This window comes from Pristiophorus japonicus, chromosome 12 (assembly GCF_044704955.1).
Source record: "Pristiophorus japonicus isolate sPriJap1 chromosome 12, sPriJap1.hap1, whole genome shotgun sequence".
Taxonomy (NCBI): Eukaryota; Metazoa; Chordata; class Chondrichthyes; family Pristiophoridae; genus Pristiophorus; species Pristiophorus japonicus.
In genome coordinates, this window is record NC_091988.1 from 172,543,529 (window position 1) to 172,563,256 (window position 19,728).

The 19,728-nt window shown below is 43.9% G+C and overlaps 1 protein-coding gene across 4 annotated transcripts in view; it reads left to right on the forward strand.

Annotated features, from left to right (window-relative positions):
• LOC139277558 (hairy/enhancer-of-split related with YRPW motif protein 1-like) overlaps positions 1–19,728 on the forward strand; it is a 60,284-nt gene that overhangs the window by 36,498 nt on the left and 4,058 nt on the right. For 2 of the 4 annotated variants that reach the window (XM_070896166.1, XM_070896168.1), the window contains exons 2-4: positions 11,912–11,984; positions 12,100–12,183; positions 12,574–12,655. In XM_070896166.1, coding sequence (XP_070752267.1) covers positions 11,912–11,984; positions 12,100–12,183; positions 12,574–12,655 — 239 coding nt within the window. Of the gene's footprint in view, positions 1–11,049; positions 11,757–11,786; positions 11,985–12,099; positions 12,184–12,573; positions 12,656–19,728 lie in introns of those variants that run through there. The other 2 variants (XM_070896167.1, XM_070896165.1) reach the window with 2 other exon arrangements.

Sequence of the window (19,728 nt, forward strand, 5' to 3'; positions counted from 1 at the left end):
TAAAGCCCACTTGGCCATTACCCCTATCCTGCGGGCCTGCACTGGCCCCCTATCCTCCAATACATTTAATTTAAACTTTTTGCCTTCATCTTCAAACCCATCCATGGCCTCACACCATCCTAGCTCTGGAACCCCTTCCCCCTTCCAGACTTACTTTCTCTCCCACATCTTGTCGGTCTTCTGACTCTAGTCTATTTTGCATCTCCCCCTCTAATTGCCCACCATTGATGGCAGAGATTTCAACCACTTCAGCCTTGTCTCTGGAGCTCCTTTCTTAAACAAAGAATGACAAGCATTTATATAGCATCTCTTGTGTCCTCAGGCCATCTCAAAGTGCTTCTGGATTACTTTTGAAGTGTAATCATTGTTGTGATGTAGTCAATGATATCTATAGCTTTTTTAGCTAGGTAATGGCGACTTGAATTTTGCTCTGACGTTATGCTGGTTTTCTGATATAAATTATGTGGGCTGTATTGATCTTCCAGAGTCATTTTCACTGGATACTGGAAGTACCTGCTGGAAAAGGGGAAGTCATTACCAAATAAGACATAATGATAGACTGATGTCATACATCACATTTTCTGCCATTACCGCCATAACAGCATTGGACATATGGAATGCCTACAACAGATGTTCAGTGTTGTTGGGGCTGGCAGAAGCCTTTTAAAAGTTAAAAGGCTGCCACAGGGACTTCAATTAATAGTGGGGTGATAGAGTTGCATTCCCCTACTGGCATTTTGCATAGGGGCTGCCAAAAGCCACATGCTTTCCCCTGGTCTAGAGGAGGACAGCCCCTTTTAGATGCTGCAGGTACATACAGGAGCAGGAATTCTCTGCTCTCCGCCTCCTGTTCCCATGTGCAAGTGGAAACCCTGCTGTATGCCCCGCAAAAATATAAATTAGGCTGACCCTGAAATATTCACTGGGGTCAGATAGGCCAACGTCCTGCTCCAATAAATTACATTGGTGTAGCCATCACAGAGGAGTATGTCGGCCAGTATGCCATTTGATGGAAGGCAACGTAACGAAAGAGATGTGATAAAAATGTGATCAACACAAAATGTGATAAAAAGAAAGCTTTAAAGAAGACCAACAAGGACTGTATGAAACATAGAAACATAGAAAATAGGTGCAGGAGTAGGCCATTCGGCCCTTCTAGCCTGCACCGCCATTCAATGAGTTCATGGCTGAACATGCAACTTCAGTACCCCCTTCCTGCTTTCTCGCCATACCCCTTGATCCCCCTAGTAATAAGGACTTCATCTAACTCCCTTTTGAATATATTTAGTGAATTGGCCTCAACAACTTTCTGTGGTAGAGAATTCCACAGGTTCACCACTCTCTGGGTGAAGAAGTTTCTCCTCATCTCGGTCCTAAATGGCTTACCCCTTATCTTTAGACTGTGACCCCTGGTTCTGGACTTCCCCAACATTGGGAACATTCTTCCTGCATCTAACCTGTCTAAACCCGTCAGAATTTTAAACGTTTCTATGAGGTCCCCTCTCATTCTTCTGAACTCCAGTGAATACAAGCCCAGTTGATCCAGTCTTTCTTGATAGGTCAGTCCCACCATCCCGGGAATCAGTTTGGTGAATCTTCGCTGCACTCCCTCAATAGCAAGAATGTCCTTCCTCAAGTTAGGAGACCAAAACTGTACACAATACTCCAGGTGTGGCCTCACCAATGCCCTGTACAACTGTAGCAACACCTCCCTGCCCCTGTACTCAAATCCCCTCGCTATGAAGGCCAACATGCCATTTGCTTTCTTAACCGCCTGCTGTACCTGCATGCCAACCTTCAATGACTGATGTACCATGACACCCAGGTCTCGTTGTACCTCCCCTTTTCCTAATCTGTCACCATTTAGATAATAGTCTGTCTCTCTGTTTTTACCACCAAAGTGGATAACCTCACATTTATCCACATTATACTTCATCTGCCATGCATTTGCCCACTCACATAATCTATCCAAGTCACTCTGCAGCCTTATAGCATCCTCCTCGCAGCTCACACTGCCACCCAACTTAGTGTCATCCGCAAATTTGGAGATACTACATTTAATTCCCTCGTCTAAATCATTAATGTACAGTGTAAACAGCTGGGGCCCCAGCACAGAACCTTGCGGTACCCCACTAGTCACTGCCTGCCATTATGAAAAGTACCCATTTACTCCTACTCTTTGCTTCCTGTCTGACAATCAGTTCTCAATCCACGTCAGCACACTACCCCCAATCCCATGTGCTTTAACTTTGCACATTAATCTCTTGTGTGGGACCTTGTCGAAAGCCTTCTGAAAGTCCAAATATACCACATCAACTGGTTCTCCCTTGTCCACTCTACTGGAAACATCCTCAAAAAATTCCAGAAGATTTGTCAAGCCTGATTTCCCTTTCACAAATCCATGCTGACTTGGACCTATCATGTCACCTCTTTCCAAATGCGCTGCTATGACATCCTTAATAATTGATTCCATCATTTTACCCACTACTGAGGTCAGGCTGACTGGTCTATAATTCCCTGTTTTCTCTCTCCCTCGTTTTTTAAAAAGTGGGGTTACATTGGCTACCCTCCACTCGATAGGAACTGATCCAGAGTCAATGGAATGTTGGAAAATGACTGTCAATGCATCCGCTATTTCCAAGGCCACCTCCTTAAGTACTCTGGGATGCAGTCCATCAGGCCCTGGGGATTTATCGGCCTTCAATCCCATCAATTTCCCCAACACAATTTCCCGACTAATAAAGATTTCCCTCAGTTCCTCCTCCTTACTAGACCCTCTGACCCCTTTTATATCCGGAAGGTTGTTTGTGTCCTCCTTAGTGAATACCGAACCAAAGTACTTGTTAAATTGGTCTGCCATTTCTTTGTTCCCCGTTATGACTTCCCCTGATTCTGACTGCAGGGGACCTACGTTTGTCTTTACTAACCTTTTTCTCTTTACATATCTATAGAAACTTTTGCAATCCGTCTTAATGTTCCCTGCAAGCTTCTTCTCGTACTCCATTTTCCCTGCCCTAATCAAACCCTTTGTCCTCCTCTGCTGAGTTCTAAATTTCTCCCAGTCCCCGGGTTCGCTGCTATTTCTGGCCAATTTGTATGCCACTTCCTTGGCTTTAATACTATCCCTGATTTCCCTTGATAGCCACGGTTGAGCCACCTTCACTTTTTTATTTTTACGCCAGACAGGAATGTACAATTGTTGTAGTTCATCCATGCGGTCTCTAAATGTCTGCCATTGCCCATCCACAGTCAATCCCTTAAGTATCATTCGCCAATCTATCCTATCCAATTCACGCCTCATACCTTGAAAGTTACCCTTCTTTAAGTTCTGGACCATGGTCTCTGAATTAACTGTTTCATTCTCCATCCTAATGCAGAATTTCACCATATTATGGTCACTCTTCCCCAAGGGGCCTTGCACAATGAGATTGCTAATTATGCTTGTACCTCAGAAATTTTTAGTGTGGGATTGGAGCCACCTGTCAGCCAGGCCAGGTAGAGATGGCAGCTTTGGTTCCCTGGTGGACACTAGTGTGCCAGTTGGGTTTTTATGATAATCCAGCAACTTTTATGATCAATTTTTCCAGTGCAGCCCACAAATTTCTAGTTTATTGGCTGTGCCCACAGCACACTCTTTAATCATCATCATCATAGGCAGTCCCACGAAACCGAGGAAGACTTACTCCCACTCCAAAAGTGAGTTCTCAGGTGACTGAACAGTCCAATTTGGGAATTACAGCCTCTGTCGCTGGTGGGACAGACAGTCATAAGAATATAAGAAGTAGGAACAGGAGTTGGCCATACAGCCCCTCGAGCCTGCTCCGCCATTCAATAAGATCATGGCTGATCTGATCATGGATTCAGCTCCACTTCCCCACCTGCTCCCCATAACCCCTTATCCCCTTAACGTTTAAGAAACTGTCTATTTCTGTCTTAAATTTATTCAATATCCCAGCTTCTACAGCTCTCTGAGGCAGCGAATTCCACAGATTTACAACCCTCTGAGAGAAGAAATTTCTCCTCATCTCTGTTTTAAATGGGCGGCCCCTTATTCTAAGATCATGCCCTCTAGTTCTAGTCTCCCCCATCAGTGGAAACATCCTCTCTGCATCCACCTTGTCAAGCCCCATAATCTTATACATTTCGATAAGATCACCTCTCATTCTTCTGAATTCCAATGAGTAGAGGCACAACCTATTCAACCTTTCCTCATAAATCAACCCCCTCATCCCCGGAGTCCACCGAGTGAACCTTCTCAGAACTGCCTCCCAAAGCAAGTATATCCTTTTGTAAATATGGAAACCAAAACTGCACGCAGTATTCCAGGTGTGGCAAGACTTCCCTGCTTTTATACTCCATCCCCTTTGCAATAAAGGCCAAGATACCATTGGCCTTCCTGATCAGTTGCTGTAGCTGCATGCTATCCTTCTGTGTTTCATGCACAAGTAGCCCTAGGTCCCATTGTACTGTGGCACCTTGCAATCTTTCTCCATTTAAATAATAATTTGCTCTTTGATTTTTTTTTTCTGCCAAAGAGCATGACCTCACACTTTCCAACATTATACTCCATCTGCCAAATTTTTGTCCATTCACTTAGCCTGTCTATGTCCTTTTGCAGATTTTTTGTGTCCTCCTCACACATTGCTTTTCCTCCCATCTTTGTATGGAAGGAAAGGATGGGTGGGGAGTCTGGTTTGCCGCTCCTTCCGCTGCCTGCTTTTGTTTTCTGCATGATCTCGGTTCTTTACTCTATACAAACATACAAATTCACACTCACTTTGCATAATGACTGGCATCGTTGGTGAGAAAGGGACAATTGAATCAAAGGATTTAGGTCTGATAGGGAACTTTTAAAACTTTTAACCTTTTTAAAATGTAGCAGGCTTTTAGTAAAAAAAATGTTAATGAAAGATTTGGAGTTTACGTGGCATCAAAGGACCATAGGATACTGGCCTTCTTCTATAGTGCTCAATCATTTATTGTGGTCATTTGTTCTCCTTTCATCAATTCTATTGCAATCACAGTTGGACAATGATCATTTTAACAAACTTTAGTTACTTCCTCATATCCAGAAATGTGCTGTTGGTCATCTGTAGCTGTTTGGCCTGAAAATCTGTGTGCCTTTGCTCCCAGCATAACTTCCAGCTGGGAAACTCCATCAGAATATTCGGGTTCAGGGGGATGTGGCATGAAGCTGGTCAGGGACTGCCGGAACCGATGTTGTGGTGCTGTGGTCCCATAGGTTGGCCCAACTTACACTGCAGAGTGGGATGGTACCTGGTACACCTCCTCTCTCCTGGAGTACCAGCTGTCCAGTGTAACCCAAGCCAGGGCCTGGTCATTTCCTTCCGTAGCCACATTTCCTCCGATGTCAGGGGCCATGTTTGATGCAGACAGAGGTTCCACTCCAAACAGGCTCTCCTCCCCCTCCCCAGAACTCGAGGAGTACTTCTCCCGAACCCCCCATTCAAAGAACGAGGGCCACTGCCGGCCACTACCTCCCAACCTCCGACCACTGTTACCCTCCCCACCTCCCCCTGGGCCCCCCTTACCCACCCCCCCTGTTAACACACCCCCCCCCTGTTACCACCCCTCCCCCCCAGAACACCATTACCCTCCCCTCGCCGCCATTACCCCACTTTGACACTGTTACCCCGCCGGCCGGCGTTACCTCCGCCCCAGCCACTGTTACCCGGCCACAGTTACCTTCCCCCCCCGGCTACCATTACATCCCCCCTCCCCCGGCCACCATTACCTCCCTCCTCCCCGACCACCGTTACCTCCCTCCTCCCCGACCACCGTTACCTTCCCCCTCCCCGGCCACCATTACCCGGCCACCGTTACCTCCCTCCCTCCGACCACCGTTACCTTCCTCGTGTTACCTCCCTTCCCCCGGCCACCGTTACCTCCCCCCCCTCCCCCGACCACTGTTACCTTCCTCCTGTTACCTCCCTCCCCCCGGCCACCATTACCTCCCCCCACCCCCTGCCCACTGTTACCACCCTTTACCTCCGCCAGCTCCCCCGCCACTGATATTCCACCCCCCACCCCATTCTCTCCCCCCTCCGGCCACCGTTACCTACCCCCCACTTTGCATCACCCTTACCCTCCCCCCCCCCCCCCAGCCACCCTTACCTATCCCATAGCTGATTGGATCCAAATAAAAAGTTACTATCTGTAATAACATTTAATTCTGGGCTCATGGTTAAATGCTAACAGCATGTCAGCTGAGAAACCAACTTTTTCTATGTATGTGTGGAACATTTTAAAAGCTTTAGTGAAGTAGAAATATACATAGCACTGTGGTTCTTTTATGTCATAGTTAACAAGTTTGAGCATGTTTGGTGTCTGTATTGTGTTAACAACAGAGTGAGGGCAGATACCAGAGACTCAAACAAGGAAATCAAAACCCTCTGCAGGCAAACGCACTTAATGTTAGGGATAGAAATGGGAATCTGCCATTACTCGTCTCAACAAGACAAATCCACAGCTGTATTTATACAGCAAATCTGTGCACAAAGCGTGTGTAATGAAAGGCAGAACAGCAGTGCTAGTTTCAGCAGAGGCCAGCAGTCACACGGCGATTGAATTTCAGTAGTTTCTGCACTTTTGTGGGAAAATATTTCCTCTACCTCTGGCATTACTACAGGGAGATTGATCTCTATTAACTGCAGCTTGGGAGACACTTCTAAATAGATTGCAATTGTGTTGGTGATTAAGCAGCTATTCATACTGCCCTGATCAAACTTTTTGGTTTATGATTGCCAGGCACTGAACTGTCAACTTCACCCATAAATAAAACTCTGGCTGCACTAAAAAAACTAGAGCCATAATATCCCATCTACAACATCAACAACTTGCATTTATATAGCACCTTTAACATAGTAAAACATCCCAAAGCACTTCACAGGTGCATTATCAAACAAAATTTGACACCAAGCCACACTAGGAGATATTAGGACAGATAACCAAAAGCTTGGTCAATGAAGTAGGTTTTCAGGAAGGTCTAAAAGGAGGAAAGAGAGGTGGAGAGGTATGGGAGGGAATTCCAGAGCTTAGGCCCTCTGCAGCTGAAGGCACGGCCGTCAATGGTGGAGAGATTAAACTCGAGGATGCGCAAGAGGCCAGAATTGGAGAAGCGCAGATATCTCGGAGGATTGGAGGAGGTTACAGAGATAGGAAGAGATGAGGTCATGGAGGAATTTGAAGACAAAGATTAGAATTTTTAAATTAAGGCGTTGCTTGACCGGGAGCCAATGTAGGTCAGCGAGCACAGGGGTAATGGATGAATGGGACTTGGTGTGAGTTAGGATAGGGGTAGCAAGGATGAGCTTAAGTTTATGGCGGGTGGAAGATGGGAGGCCGGCCAGAAATGCTTTGGAATAGTCAAGTCTAGAGGTAACAAAGGCATGAATGAGAGTTTCAGTAGCAGATGAGCTAAGGCATCAGCGGAGTCAGGCGATTTTATGGAGAGGAAATAGGCGGTCTTAGTGATGGCATAGATATGTTGCCGGAAGCTCATCTCAGGGTCAAATATGACACCAACATTGCAAACAGTCTGGTTCAACCTCAGACAGTTGCCATGGAGAGGGTTGGAGTCAGTGGCTAGGGAACAGAGTTTGTGGCGGGAACTGAAGACAATGGCTTCAGTCTTCCCAATATTTAGCTGGATGAAATTTCTGCTCATCTACAGCGTGTCTTTGCAATTGCTGCTTGATAGGGTTAGTAACATAGCCAAAAACATTATACAGAGACTCAGAGAAGCACAAGTAGAAGCTATCACAATAAACTCAAATCCCAATATCAACATTTGCCCAACATTTTATTTTCTAACCCACTCCCTTGCCCGAAGTGTGTTAAGTGAATACAGATTATTAGAGGCAAGATACACACAAAAATATATCCTGTAGCAGTACTCAAAGTAAGTCAAAGGACACACTGCTTTATAACTATAGGGGCGTTATCAACAAAGTGTGACACAGTAAGTATTGCAAGAAGTTATTGTGGCACTTACAGGAAGTTCATTCCTCATGCAAGATTCTTAATATATTATAGATCTATATATTTATGTTTTAATGCACTTCTACAAAATCTTACTTCCTTTGGTCAACTTTCCATTAAAAATTCCTATATCCACATTTATAATGGAAATTGCAGATTTAAACTTATAATTGCATCCGTATGCCAGTGGTGATTTAATTGAAATAGATGTTGTATTGTATATAGAATGGCTGTTGTATTTTAACCAAGGTAGAATTGCTAATGTCAGGTCGACTTTCAATCAAATACATGAAAAGTATTCTGGGAAAAGTTAGCAGCAGTGGCTGAAGATGACATGGGGAAACTACAAGGGAAATACTGAATACCAGTTATCGGGGAGGTGAGCTCTAGTATCAGGTTTATACCATGAATGAACTTAAATATACAGTTGGACAACCAAAGAAACTCCAGTAAACTCAAATCTTTAAACAGGGATTATAAAAATGATGTGCTTCCAATGAATACTGTCTGCTGTTGAATCTAGAGTAACACCACTGACTAACTATAATTGTTTGTGTTACCGAGTGATTTTATTTTGCAAATTTAAAATATGATCTTTCACCTGTTCTTTTTTGGCACGTCTACTAAAAGCCAAAGCTATGAAGAAAGACGACAGACGTTTGACTATTTACTAAAGAGGATTGAATTTTACGACGATTTGGTGCATTGGTCAAACAAATTCAGTGATTTTAAACTTCAAACTGTCTTAAGTTCCGGATCACGTTAGAACACAGACGGCCAGTCGCCAGCGCTGAAGCAATCCTTCAGCAGGCGCCTGTTTAACAGCAGCCTGCGTTTGCGGCAGGATCCCGGCGGCTGCTCGACCTTCCCACGCTGCTCTGAGTCGCACGTGTGGGACGTACAGCCTCGCTGGCTGGCGCCTCTTGTGTCTCATGTTTCTCCCAATCAGTGTCAGGAAACCTGCCCCCACTGAACTCGCCCTCTCTCTTCTGCTGCTGCCTAACTTTAAAAATCTCCAAACAAGTTAACAGGCTATTAGTGAGATTCCAGTTTAGAAATTTACTGTTGACAATATTGGCGGGCAAACAACACATTTTTATGAATTCTTTTCCATTATTTTATTGGAGACATTAACAAATTGCAAATAACTGGCTAAACATCATCCTTAAAAAAAAGCAAATCAGGAATTGTGAAATATACATGTTGAGCGTGTATCTAATAATATTGACAACATTAATTTCTAGCCTCAGTTTCGGGATTTTTGTACGTGTGATAAAACATTAACAGTGCACATTCAGATTGTGCAGATACGCAGCCCCTGCCCCAAACCAGCTGCACTACACTTTTTTTTTGATCAAAAACATGTTGAGCTTTTCGTTGACACGAATTTTGCGGTATAGTTTAGTTGTGCAGTCACCTGAACTGAATTTAAGCAGTGTCACACTTCACCTTAAGGCAACAGTTTTGCACAACTTTGGCTTTACACTGGTGTGAAGCAAAGTTTAGGATCTTAGCCCCGGGAACTTTCAAAGCATTTTTACTCTTTGGCAGATGGCTAGTTGTTTCGTCAACTCTCTGCTATCATTAAAAACATTCAGATGTTAGTGAGTGGATTTTCATTTTCGCTGCCCAGAAGGTGGCAAAGAGGCAACAGTATAACTCTGATCTGCCAGTCCATTGTGCTCAAAACAGGTACCTAACTCAAACCTGCAATTTAACAAAGCCCTTAAATGTGCACTGTCCTCACTAAAAAGGGGTTGGCAAACCTAGCCAGTGAACTCTGCATACATATAGTGCAGGTGACAGAATTCAAAATATGTTTATGCCATTCATATCACAAAGAAATATTTCAAACTTCGTAAAAGCTGATATGATGAATTTCTCCACTTGCCAGTTTGGAAGCTCCAATTGCAGTCCTCTTGTAGCAGGGTATTTTTGACTGTTCTAGAAATGGTCTCTGTCCACAAACTTCCCAGAGGATTGTCTCTCTTCTATTTATATCTTCGGTCTAAGCTAAGAAACCATTCTAATAGAATCTGTCCGTGTGGCATAGTCAGATAATTTGGCTGGTATAGACCACCACAGAAAGTAAATGGATTTGATGAGAAATACCAAATACATAAACATTTGTAAATGCCCCTATCTCACATTGACTATTACACTTTCTTGCTGGTCACATCAGATTATCACAAAGAAACTGATGGCATAATAATAACAAATTGCTTTTATATAGTACCTTTAATGTAAAGAAACAATCTGAAGGGCACTATGCAGAGGGAGAAGAAGCAAAATGTTGCATATATTAAATGCAAGAACAATGTGAATAATTATGTTAATATAAACTGGGTTTGGATAAGTTAAAGAGTCCCTTTGATCCCTACACAGTACATGGTTCCTGAGATTTGCTGGCACCTTCAATCTTGCTTTCTCAGTTCCAGTGGATACCTTTTTTAATAATGCAATAGGACAAATATAGATGAGGAGGACACCGTGAAAAGAGTAAGATTTAAAACAAAATATTTTAAACCCCTTTATTGATTTGGGCTGTCAGTCTCTTGTTGAGTGTTGGATTGCTGCAACAGATTTTAAGATAATCATTGAGTTTCCAGGGTTATTTTCACTTGGTTTGCCGCCTCACCCACTACTGACATTGGTACATGCATAACAAAATATATAAATTATATATAAGATTACATAGGATATATGGCACAGAAACAGGCCATTCATTCAGCCCAACCAGTCCATGCCAGCCTTTATGCTCCACTTGAGCCTCCTCCTGATGAGGCCCAGCTGAGAATCAAAAATATAAATGGAGATCTACTCTATCTGATGTTGTCGCCTTTAATGTGAAAGTGGAAGGAGATAGCAGGGCTCATCAATAACAACAACAACTTGTATTTATATAGCACCTTTAACGTAGTGAAACTTCCCAAGGCGCTTCACAGGAGTATTATGAGATAGAAATTTAACACTGAGCCGCATAAGTAGAAATTAGTGGAGGTGAACAAAAGCTTGGTCAAAGAGGTAGGTTTTAAGGAGCGTCTTGAAGGAGGAAAGAGAGGTAGAGAGGCGGAGAGGTTTAAACAGAGAATTCCAGAGCTTGGGGTCTAGGCAGCATAAGGCATGGCCACCAAAGGTTGAGCGATTATAATCAGGGATGTTCAAGAAGGCAGAATTAGAGGAGCGCAGACATTTCCGGGGGTTGTAGGGCTGGAGAAGATTACAGATCCAATAAGTTATTAAAGATCCAAATTGTGCTCCCCCAATGGTAAAAGCAGTGTGCGTCTGAACACAAAGGGCCCAAGTTGGATTCCTAGTGTGTGTTGAGTTAGCTGGTCACAGCTGGAGTAGGGACACAACTGACCTCGGTGACCTTGAGGTTGAGAGTGGACAACACTCGAATCACTGTGCAGATCCTGGTGCAGGGCGCGGCTGCTGCAAGTCATCAGTGATGGCCAGACCAACTGCAAAGCCCTTGAGCAGAGGGAAGCCCAGGTCTGCCAACCAGCGATGAGTAAAACAAAACCAGGCCCGAGCGAGCTGTCAGTCAAAGCGGTCTCAGGAGGGCTGAGACCTGCTGTCGAGCTGATAAACTGATACCGTGGGAAAGCTGCCTGGATTTCTAACCGCACTGCAGCCAACACGTCTCTCAGAGCAGAGGGGGCATTCCACAAGAAGGCGAGCGGTTCAACGATGAAGAGATCTGTGGAATTCAGCTCCTCGGACAGCGAACTAGACATTGAAGAAGAAAATGGGTAAACCGTGAATTATTTCTTTATTTATTAATCCCCGAATTGCAATTTAGTTTATAGTTAATGAGATATCCCATAGTAGTGACGGATCTTGATGAAAAGACTGCATTATTCAACAATCTGAGAGGAAATATCAATACAAATCTTATTTTAAACAGGAATATGAAAGACTCGAAGTCTGTGTTACCATCGACTTTCTCCCAGAGCCAGGCAAGAAAGAAGCGACGAGGAGTACGTTGAATTTTTTCCCCCCGAAAAACAATCCACATTTTTTCGCTTCCTGTCTGCATTAGCGGGAATGTAACTCTGTAAAAGTGACTAAAGTTGGCCTTTTGGTTCATTGCAGATCGTCGAGAAGCGGCGCAGAGACCGGATCAACAACAGTTTGTCGGAACTTCGCCGACTGGTTCCCAGTGCCTACGAGAAACAAGTAGGACCTAACTTTACTGTACAGCTCCAAACTGCGCTGGCCTCACACTCGGCGCAGAGTCTGTTATCGGTTGTTGAACAAAAGCAGGGCAAGTTTAAAATAATCTAAGGAAATGTCGAGGGAAAAATCCGGTTGCATAGGGTTGTGTGGGACCAACATTGTCTCGTCTAACAGCCATAAGCTGGGTCATTGAATATATTTAAGGCAGAGATAGACAGCTTTTTGAGTGATAAGGGAGTCAAGGGTTATGGGGAGCTGGCAGGGAAGTGGAGCTGAGTCTATGATCAGATCAGCCATGATTTTATTGAATGGCGGAGCAGGCTCGAGGGGCCAAATGGCCTACTCCTGCTCCTATTTCTTATGTTCCTAACATGCTCACTTGTTTTGCAGGGATCAACAAAGCTGGAAAAAGCTGAAATACTGCAAATGACAGTCGATCATTTAAAAATCCTACATACAAGTAGCGGAAAAGGTGAGCAAATTGTTGAATATTTTTGAGCAGTGAAGTTGATTCGTTAAAGGTTTGAACTGCTGAATGAAGGACCTGACCCCAGTTATAAAATACTTGTATTTATATAGCGCCTATCATGACCTCAGGACTTCCCAAAGCGCTTTACAGCCAATGAAGTACTTTTGAAGTGTAGTCACTGTGTTAATGTAGATGTCATATCCAACAAATATATCTATGCGCAATTTTAATATCACAGTGAGTGTTTTTTTAATTTGCATAATTGCTGAGATTGTAATGTGGGAGTTATTTTGTGAGGCTTTGGTACAGACGTGAAGGCCTTGAGTGGCAGTGAGTGCAGTGAGAGAGGACTGCAACCTGCAGTGAGGCTCCATACTGGAAACCTTACCTTGCAAAATTACACTCTGGAGTTACGGCTCAAGCTGACCTCGCGGCCCACTGGTGTGAAAGCTCCTGGAGAAGGCAGTCTCACCTGCTTAGGTTCCACACTCCATGGAGCAGAACTCCTGTGCCGTGTTAAACCTGGAACAACCTGGGCACTTTTTACATTTACCTGGACTCGAGTGAGAGTTTCAGTGAATGTGAGTATCACTGCCCACAGTTTTTAAAATCTTAGGCCTGGAGTTTCCTGTTTGGGAGAACCCTGAATTTAGACCCAAAAATGTGCCCAATGTTGCGCCCATTTTGCCAATGTCAAGTTATACCCAAGTAACCTCCCAATCTCATTAGAATATGCCCAAATTTAAAATGGGCATAAATCAGTGTAAACAATCGAGGCCCAAGGAAACACCAAACCCACACCAGTATATTTCTTATTTGAGTCTTAACATTTAATTTTCAACTAATTTAACCATCTTTCATGCACATCAGACACAGCATGTCTATGAACCTGCAACTGGGAAAGCTTTTCAGTTTTTATTGTGACATATACTTATGCCAAAAATGCATTAAAATTATCAGCAAATACAGAGGAGATCTGTGAGGGTAAAAATATTTTAAATGTTTAAAAAATTGCAATTAAAAGACCAACCAAAAAAATGACTGTTTCTTGTTGTGCCTAAAAATCTGGTTGCAATGTTGCGAGACCCCCCACAAACAGCGCATTGGGAGTCGGGGGCATGGCCAGTTTTGTGGGCGGAGATTCATTTGGACGTGGGGCTTGATGGACGGATGTAAAAGATCAAGGGCACTTGGGCGTTACGCCCAAAATTCCACAATCTTTTAAGATAAGTAATTTGTTTGCACCCAGATTACAGGCGGTAATTATGGGCCCAATTTTGGCTATGACTTGCATCAATTTTTTTGGAGTAAGTTGTTTTTTCTGGTGTAAGTTAAAAAATGCCATTTTCCCCAAAAAATTTGCTCCAGGGTAAGTCAGTTAGGTAAGATTTTTTTAGGTCAATTTTCTTTTCAAAAGAAGGCGTTCCCAGACACTTTCGCCAGTTTTGGCCATTTATGCCACTCTGGCCAGCAAAAACTTACTCCAAATCCACTTAGATCAGCGTATGTAGCCAGCTCTGAAAAACCCTGCGGGCAGTGAAGAAAAAGCAGCGCACACTCGGCAGACATTAGGGCAGGGATAGGGGAGGGAAGGGAACTGGAGAGGACCTCAACAACCAAGCACCAAACATTGCATGGAAAAGCTCAAACAATTAAAATACTAATAAAAATGAAGTAAATCCTTCTGGAGAAATGCGAGCTTCTGGCTGCGATATCACGGAGGGGGGGTGGTGGTAGCTAGAGAGACACTCTTTCTTCCCCCCCACCCCCAAACACTCTTTCACCCCACTCCCAAAACTCTCTTCCTCCTCCTCCCCAATACACTTTTTCTCTTCCCCTCCTCCCCCAAAACTCTCCTCCTCCCCCCAAAAAAACTCTCCTCCTCCTCCTCCCAAAACTCTCCTCCTCCCCCCAAAACTCTCCTCTTCCTCCCCCCACCAAAACTCTCCTCCCCCCCCCCCCCCCGCCCCCAATCAAAACTCTCAAGCACAGTCACTAAATAAAAAATAAAAGCAAAGTCCTACCTGCCCGGGAACTCAGCGGGCTGGCCGGCCGGTGCGGGAGGCCACTCGACTGAGGATAGGGTGCGGCGAGATCGGGCGTCCCTTCGGCCTGGAAGAGGGGCTGCGAGCATCGGGTCCTGCTCACAGCCCACAGGACATGCTGGGAGGCCAGGAGCATGCGCGCAGCTCTCACTGAGCATGTGTGCAGGTGCCGGCAGTGCTTTCTGCGCTGGCCTGTTGCTCCGCCCCCCCCTTCAGTCTCCATGCCACGCCACGACTCCGGGGACTCGAAAGAGCGGCCAGAATGGGGCCCCTTTTTTCTGGCGCCCTTTCCAGTGCGCAAAGTCGCCGCGCTTCAGGTTAGCACGCCGAAAAAATGGCTTGGGCAATGTTGGGCCCTTTGTATCTATGCACAAATGTGGAGGAAATTCAAGGCCTTAAATTTGAATAACTGGGAGGGAGGCTCTGTGTATTTCTCTAAGCAGAAGAAATGCAGTTGGAACCAGGCAGTATAAACAAGGTACTGCCAGGTACTGGGGACCAAAACTGTAGCTACCAATCTTAGATCAGTAGTCTGAGACTGTAGCGGCAGTATTAATGCAATCTTAATAGCCAAAATCCATCAAAGAATACACTCATAACCTTATGATTATCATTTTTGTGGTTAGGTTTTGGCAGTTTAATGAGCAGTTTGCATGTAATTCCCATTAATATAATATTCAAAACAAATAAAACAATATTAATACCACCTGCAAGTATATCTATTTTGGACTATAATGTTTCATTTTCCTACTCATTTGTATTAACAGCAGCAAGTTAACACACTGCTGTTTTGTACATTTGATAGAGTGGCCAACACCTTTGTGCCAGCTAATTCAATGGCGATAATGCTAAGAACATAAGAATTAGGAGCAGGTATAGGCCATATGGCCTCTTGAGCCTGCTCCGCCATTCAATGTCCCCGTCTGATCCCCATATCCCCTATGATCTTCAGGTAGTGAATTTTTAAAAGTTGCTCAATTGGTCTGGTGTCAACGACGAACCATTAACTACTGGTCTTTTATATTGATTATAATTGAGGCTTATTATTGTAAATAGTTTATTTATTGCGGACATGAATGAGTCTGCTTTCCAGGTCACTTAAACAGTAGTTTACTATTGAATCCTAAAAACTGCCACCTGTATTTATTTTATGATATTTTGGGTACTACAATTATGTTAAAAGAATGAAATGTAAAAACAAATGTCTCATGTCCAATTCCCAGTCTGTGCTGTGTTTGCTGGATAGTGGTTAAAATTGGCTTCATCACTCCTGGACTACAGAGCAAAAAAACTCCTGATTGTTATCCAGTGACCTATTCTGAAAAGTGCATGTTTGTAGTCATAACTCATTTATCATATGTTGTTTCTGATTCTGGTGTATCTTTTACATCACTACCTAAAATACAAACTTTATCTTCTGACTGGAGTTCAGACTCATCTGGATTGGCTGAAGTTGATTTGGGTGTTGCTGTAGTGTAAATATTGACTTGGTGTGGTAACAGTAATACTTCAGAGCTTGCCGTTTGTATCCAAGCAGACCAAGATGCTAGTGTGATTTCAACATGCTTTTTAAAAATTTGTTCATGGATGTGGGTATCACTGGTAACGCCAGCATTTATTGCCCATCCGTAATTGCCCTTGAGAAGGTGGTGGTGGTGAGCCGCCTTCTTGAACCGCTGCAGTCTGTGTGATGAAGCTACTCCCAAAGTGCTGTTAAGGAGGGAGTTCCAGGATTTTGATCCAGCGACGATGAAGGAACGTTGATATATTTCCAAGTCAGGATGGTGTGTGATTGGAGGGGAACTTGCAGGTGATGGTGTTCCCCTGCGTCTGCTGCCCTTGTCCTTCTAGGTGGTAGAGGTCGCGGGTTTGGGAGGCGCTGCCGAAGAAGCCTTGGTGAGTTGTTGCAGTACATCTTGTAGATGGTACACACTGCAGCCACGGTGCACAGTGGTGGTGGGAGTGAATGTTTAAGGTGGTGGATGGGGTGCCAATCAAGCAGGCTGCTTTGTCCTGGATGGTGTTGAGCTTCTTGAGTGTTGTTGCACTCATCCAGGCAAATGGAGAATATTCCATCACACTCCTGACTTGTGCCTTGTAGATGGTGGAAAGGCTTTGGGGAGTCAGGAGGTGAGACATTTGCCACAGAATACACAGCCTTTCACCCACTCTTGTTGCCACAGTATTTATGTGGCTGGTCCAGTTAAGTTTCTGGTCAATGGTAACCCCCATGATGTTAATGGTGAGGGATTCGGCGATGGGAATGCCGTTGAATGTTATGGAGAGGTGGTTAGACTCTCGCTTTTAGGAGATAGTCATTGCCTGGCACATGGCGCAAATGTTATTTGCCACCAAGCCTGAATGTCGTCCAGGTCTTGCTGCATGCAGGTATGGACTGCTTCATCATCTGAGGCATTGAGAATGGCACTAAACACTGCAGTCACCAGCGAACATCCCCACTTCTGACCTTATGATGGAGGGAAGGTCATTGATGAAGCAGCTGAAGATGGTTGGGGCTAGGACTCGGCCTTGAGGAACTCTTGCAGCGATGTCCTGGGGCTGGAATGATTGATCCCCAACCACCACAACCATCTTCCTTTGTGAAGCTATGCCTCCAGCCAGTGGAGAGGTTTCCCCCTGATTCCCATTGACTTCAGTTTTACTAGGGCTCCTTAATACCACACTCGGTCAAATGCTGCCTTGATGTCAAGGGCAGTCACTCTCAGCTCACCTCTGGAAGCCAGCTCTTTGGCCCATGTTTAGACCAAGGCTGTAATGAGGTCTGGAGCCAAGTGGTACTGGCAGAACCCAAACTGGGCACTGATGAGCAAGTTATTGGTGAGTAAGTGCCGCTTGATAGTACTGTCAACGACACCTTCCATCACTTTACTAATGATTGAGAGTAGACTGATGGGACAGTAATTGGCCGGATTAGAAATGTCCTGCTTTTTGTGGACAGGACATACCTGGGCAGTTTTCCACATTGTCGGATAGATGCCAGTGTTGTAGCTGCCATCTCTTGTTTGTATTGTGCGGTTCTGTACTCCAGGATTCTATTGTAACATCATGATATGACTGAGATATTTAACTGAGACCCTATCTGCTGATTCTGTTGGTTCTGGCAGACATTAAAGATCCCACAGCACTATTCGAAGAAGAACTGAGAATTCTCCCAGGCTTCTGGTCAACATTCCTCCCTTAACCAATATCACCAGAAAACAGATTAACCGGTCATTCATCCCATTACTGTTTGTGGGATGTTGCTTGTCGTTCAAAGCGTAATTTATGCGTGAAGAGCTTTCAGATGTTTTGGCATGATAAGATATTATTTCAATGCAAGTTTTATTAGCATTGCAGAACTTGGGCATGGAATGGAGTGGAATCTCGTGTGGCTCATGTACACAGATTTTGTATAGAATTGAAGTACTGATAAATTTTCTTTTCTTTTACAAACTCATTATGAGCATGTCTTTCAATTTGTTGAAAGAGTGTGGAGCACATTGCATGGTACAAGATCAGAATGCAGCATTCCATTGTAACCAGGGCAAGGATATAACAAAAATTTGCTAGTATAATACCAAGAATGAGAGGATATAGTCATGACGAAAGGCTTGAAAAGTTGCATGTTACTCACTGGAACAGGAAAAGTTAAAGCGGATCTAATAGGTCTTTTCAGAATTATGAAAACTTATTTCCACTGATTGACAAATCAGTAACATGAAGCTTTAGATTCAGGATTATCATTAGAAAATTAAGGGTAAAGTTTGAAGAAATGTTTTCACAAAGTGATACCAGAACATGGAATGCTTTACCAGAAGTGGTTATTGAGGCAGAAACTGTAACATCATTTAAAAGGAAATTGGATAAGTATTTGAAAAGGAAAATTATAAAAGGATATGGGGGAAGGGCAGGGAAATGGGATTAGATTAGATAGTTCCAGTTGAAGAGTTAACACTGACAGAGGCACGATGGACTGAATAGCCTCCTTGTGTGCTGTGATTTCTATGGGAAGCACATACTGTTCATGATGAGCAGTAGCCAAATCCATTGTCAAGTTTAACACGTGTGAAATAAAACGTTCATATTTTTGCTGGAGCTTACTATTAAGCAATGATAGCAAAAATGAAAAAAAGATGGTAATGCAGGTTTAGAAATATATCTGTGTAAACGTGTGTGTGATTTTATATATATGTGTGTGTGTATATATATATATGTATATATATATAGATTCTCAATGGACAAAGAGACGTACTGTCACTAGTCAACTTTCTTATTGGATAGAAAACTGTCAAACATTTATATGGGATATAGTTGTCATGGCAGTTCCCCAGTCTCTGAACTTGACCCCAGCCTTGACTGTTTCTCAATTGCTTTTTCCTCATTCATGGACCACCTGCTGTCCCCCACCCAGCTTTAATGCCATACCTTTCTTCTACCTACTTCAAACTCTATGCTCCCTGCACACTACCTCGTTGGCCTTTTGCCCCACTGTATTCTTTATCTGACTCCAGTTCAGCTTTGAACCTTGGTGTCCTCTCCCTAACAGCCTTAGGTTGTGCTCATTTCTTACTCTGGCATCAGACCTTAATCCTTCTCTGCTTCACTTTCATGGTTTGGACTCCATCTATTGTTCATACTGCACAGAAATCATGCAGGTCTTTAATATAGTTAATTGATTCCCATGGTAGTTCATAGTAGGGAAGTTTTTGGACTTTACACTTTAACCGCTCGCAACAAATAATGGAAATCTGGGTGTGGCTTCTCGCCGAGAAGGCACAGTCTCAAAAATACCCCAGATATATGCATTCCTTATTGAGGTACAGTTTCACAGAGACCAGCCGCCCTGCAGTACTTCACCATCGTTTATGTGTGAATCTTGACAGTGAGTGTCTGCAGCCTATTTGGTCGCCAGTGATCATGACAGCCAAGCCTGGGCTTCTCCTCACTCGATATCCACAGAGGCCCATTGTCAGCTGGTGGGATTGGCTGGCTTATTTCACCACTTTGTAATTTGAAGCACTGAGGCTAATT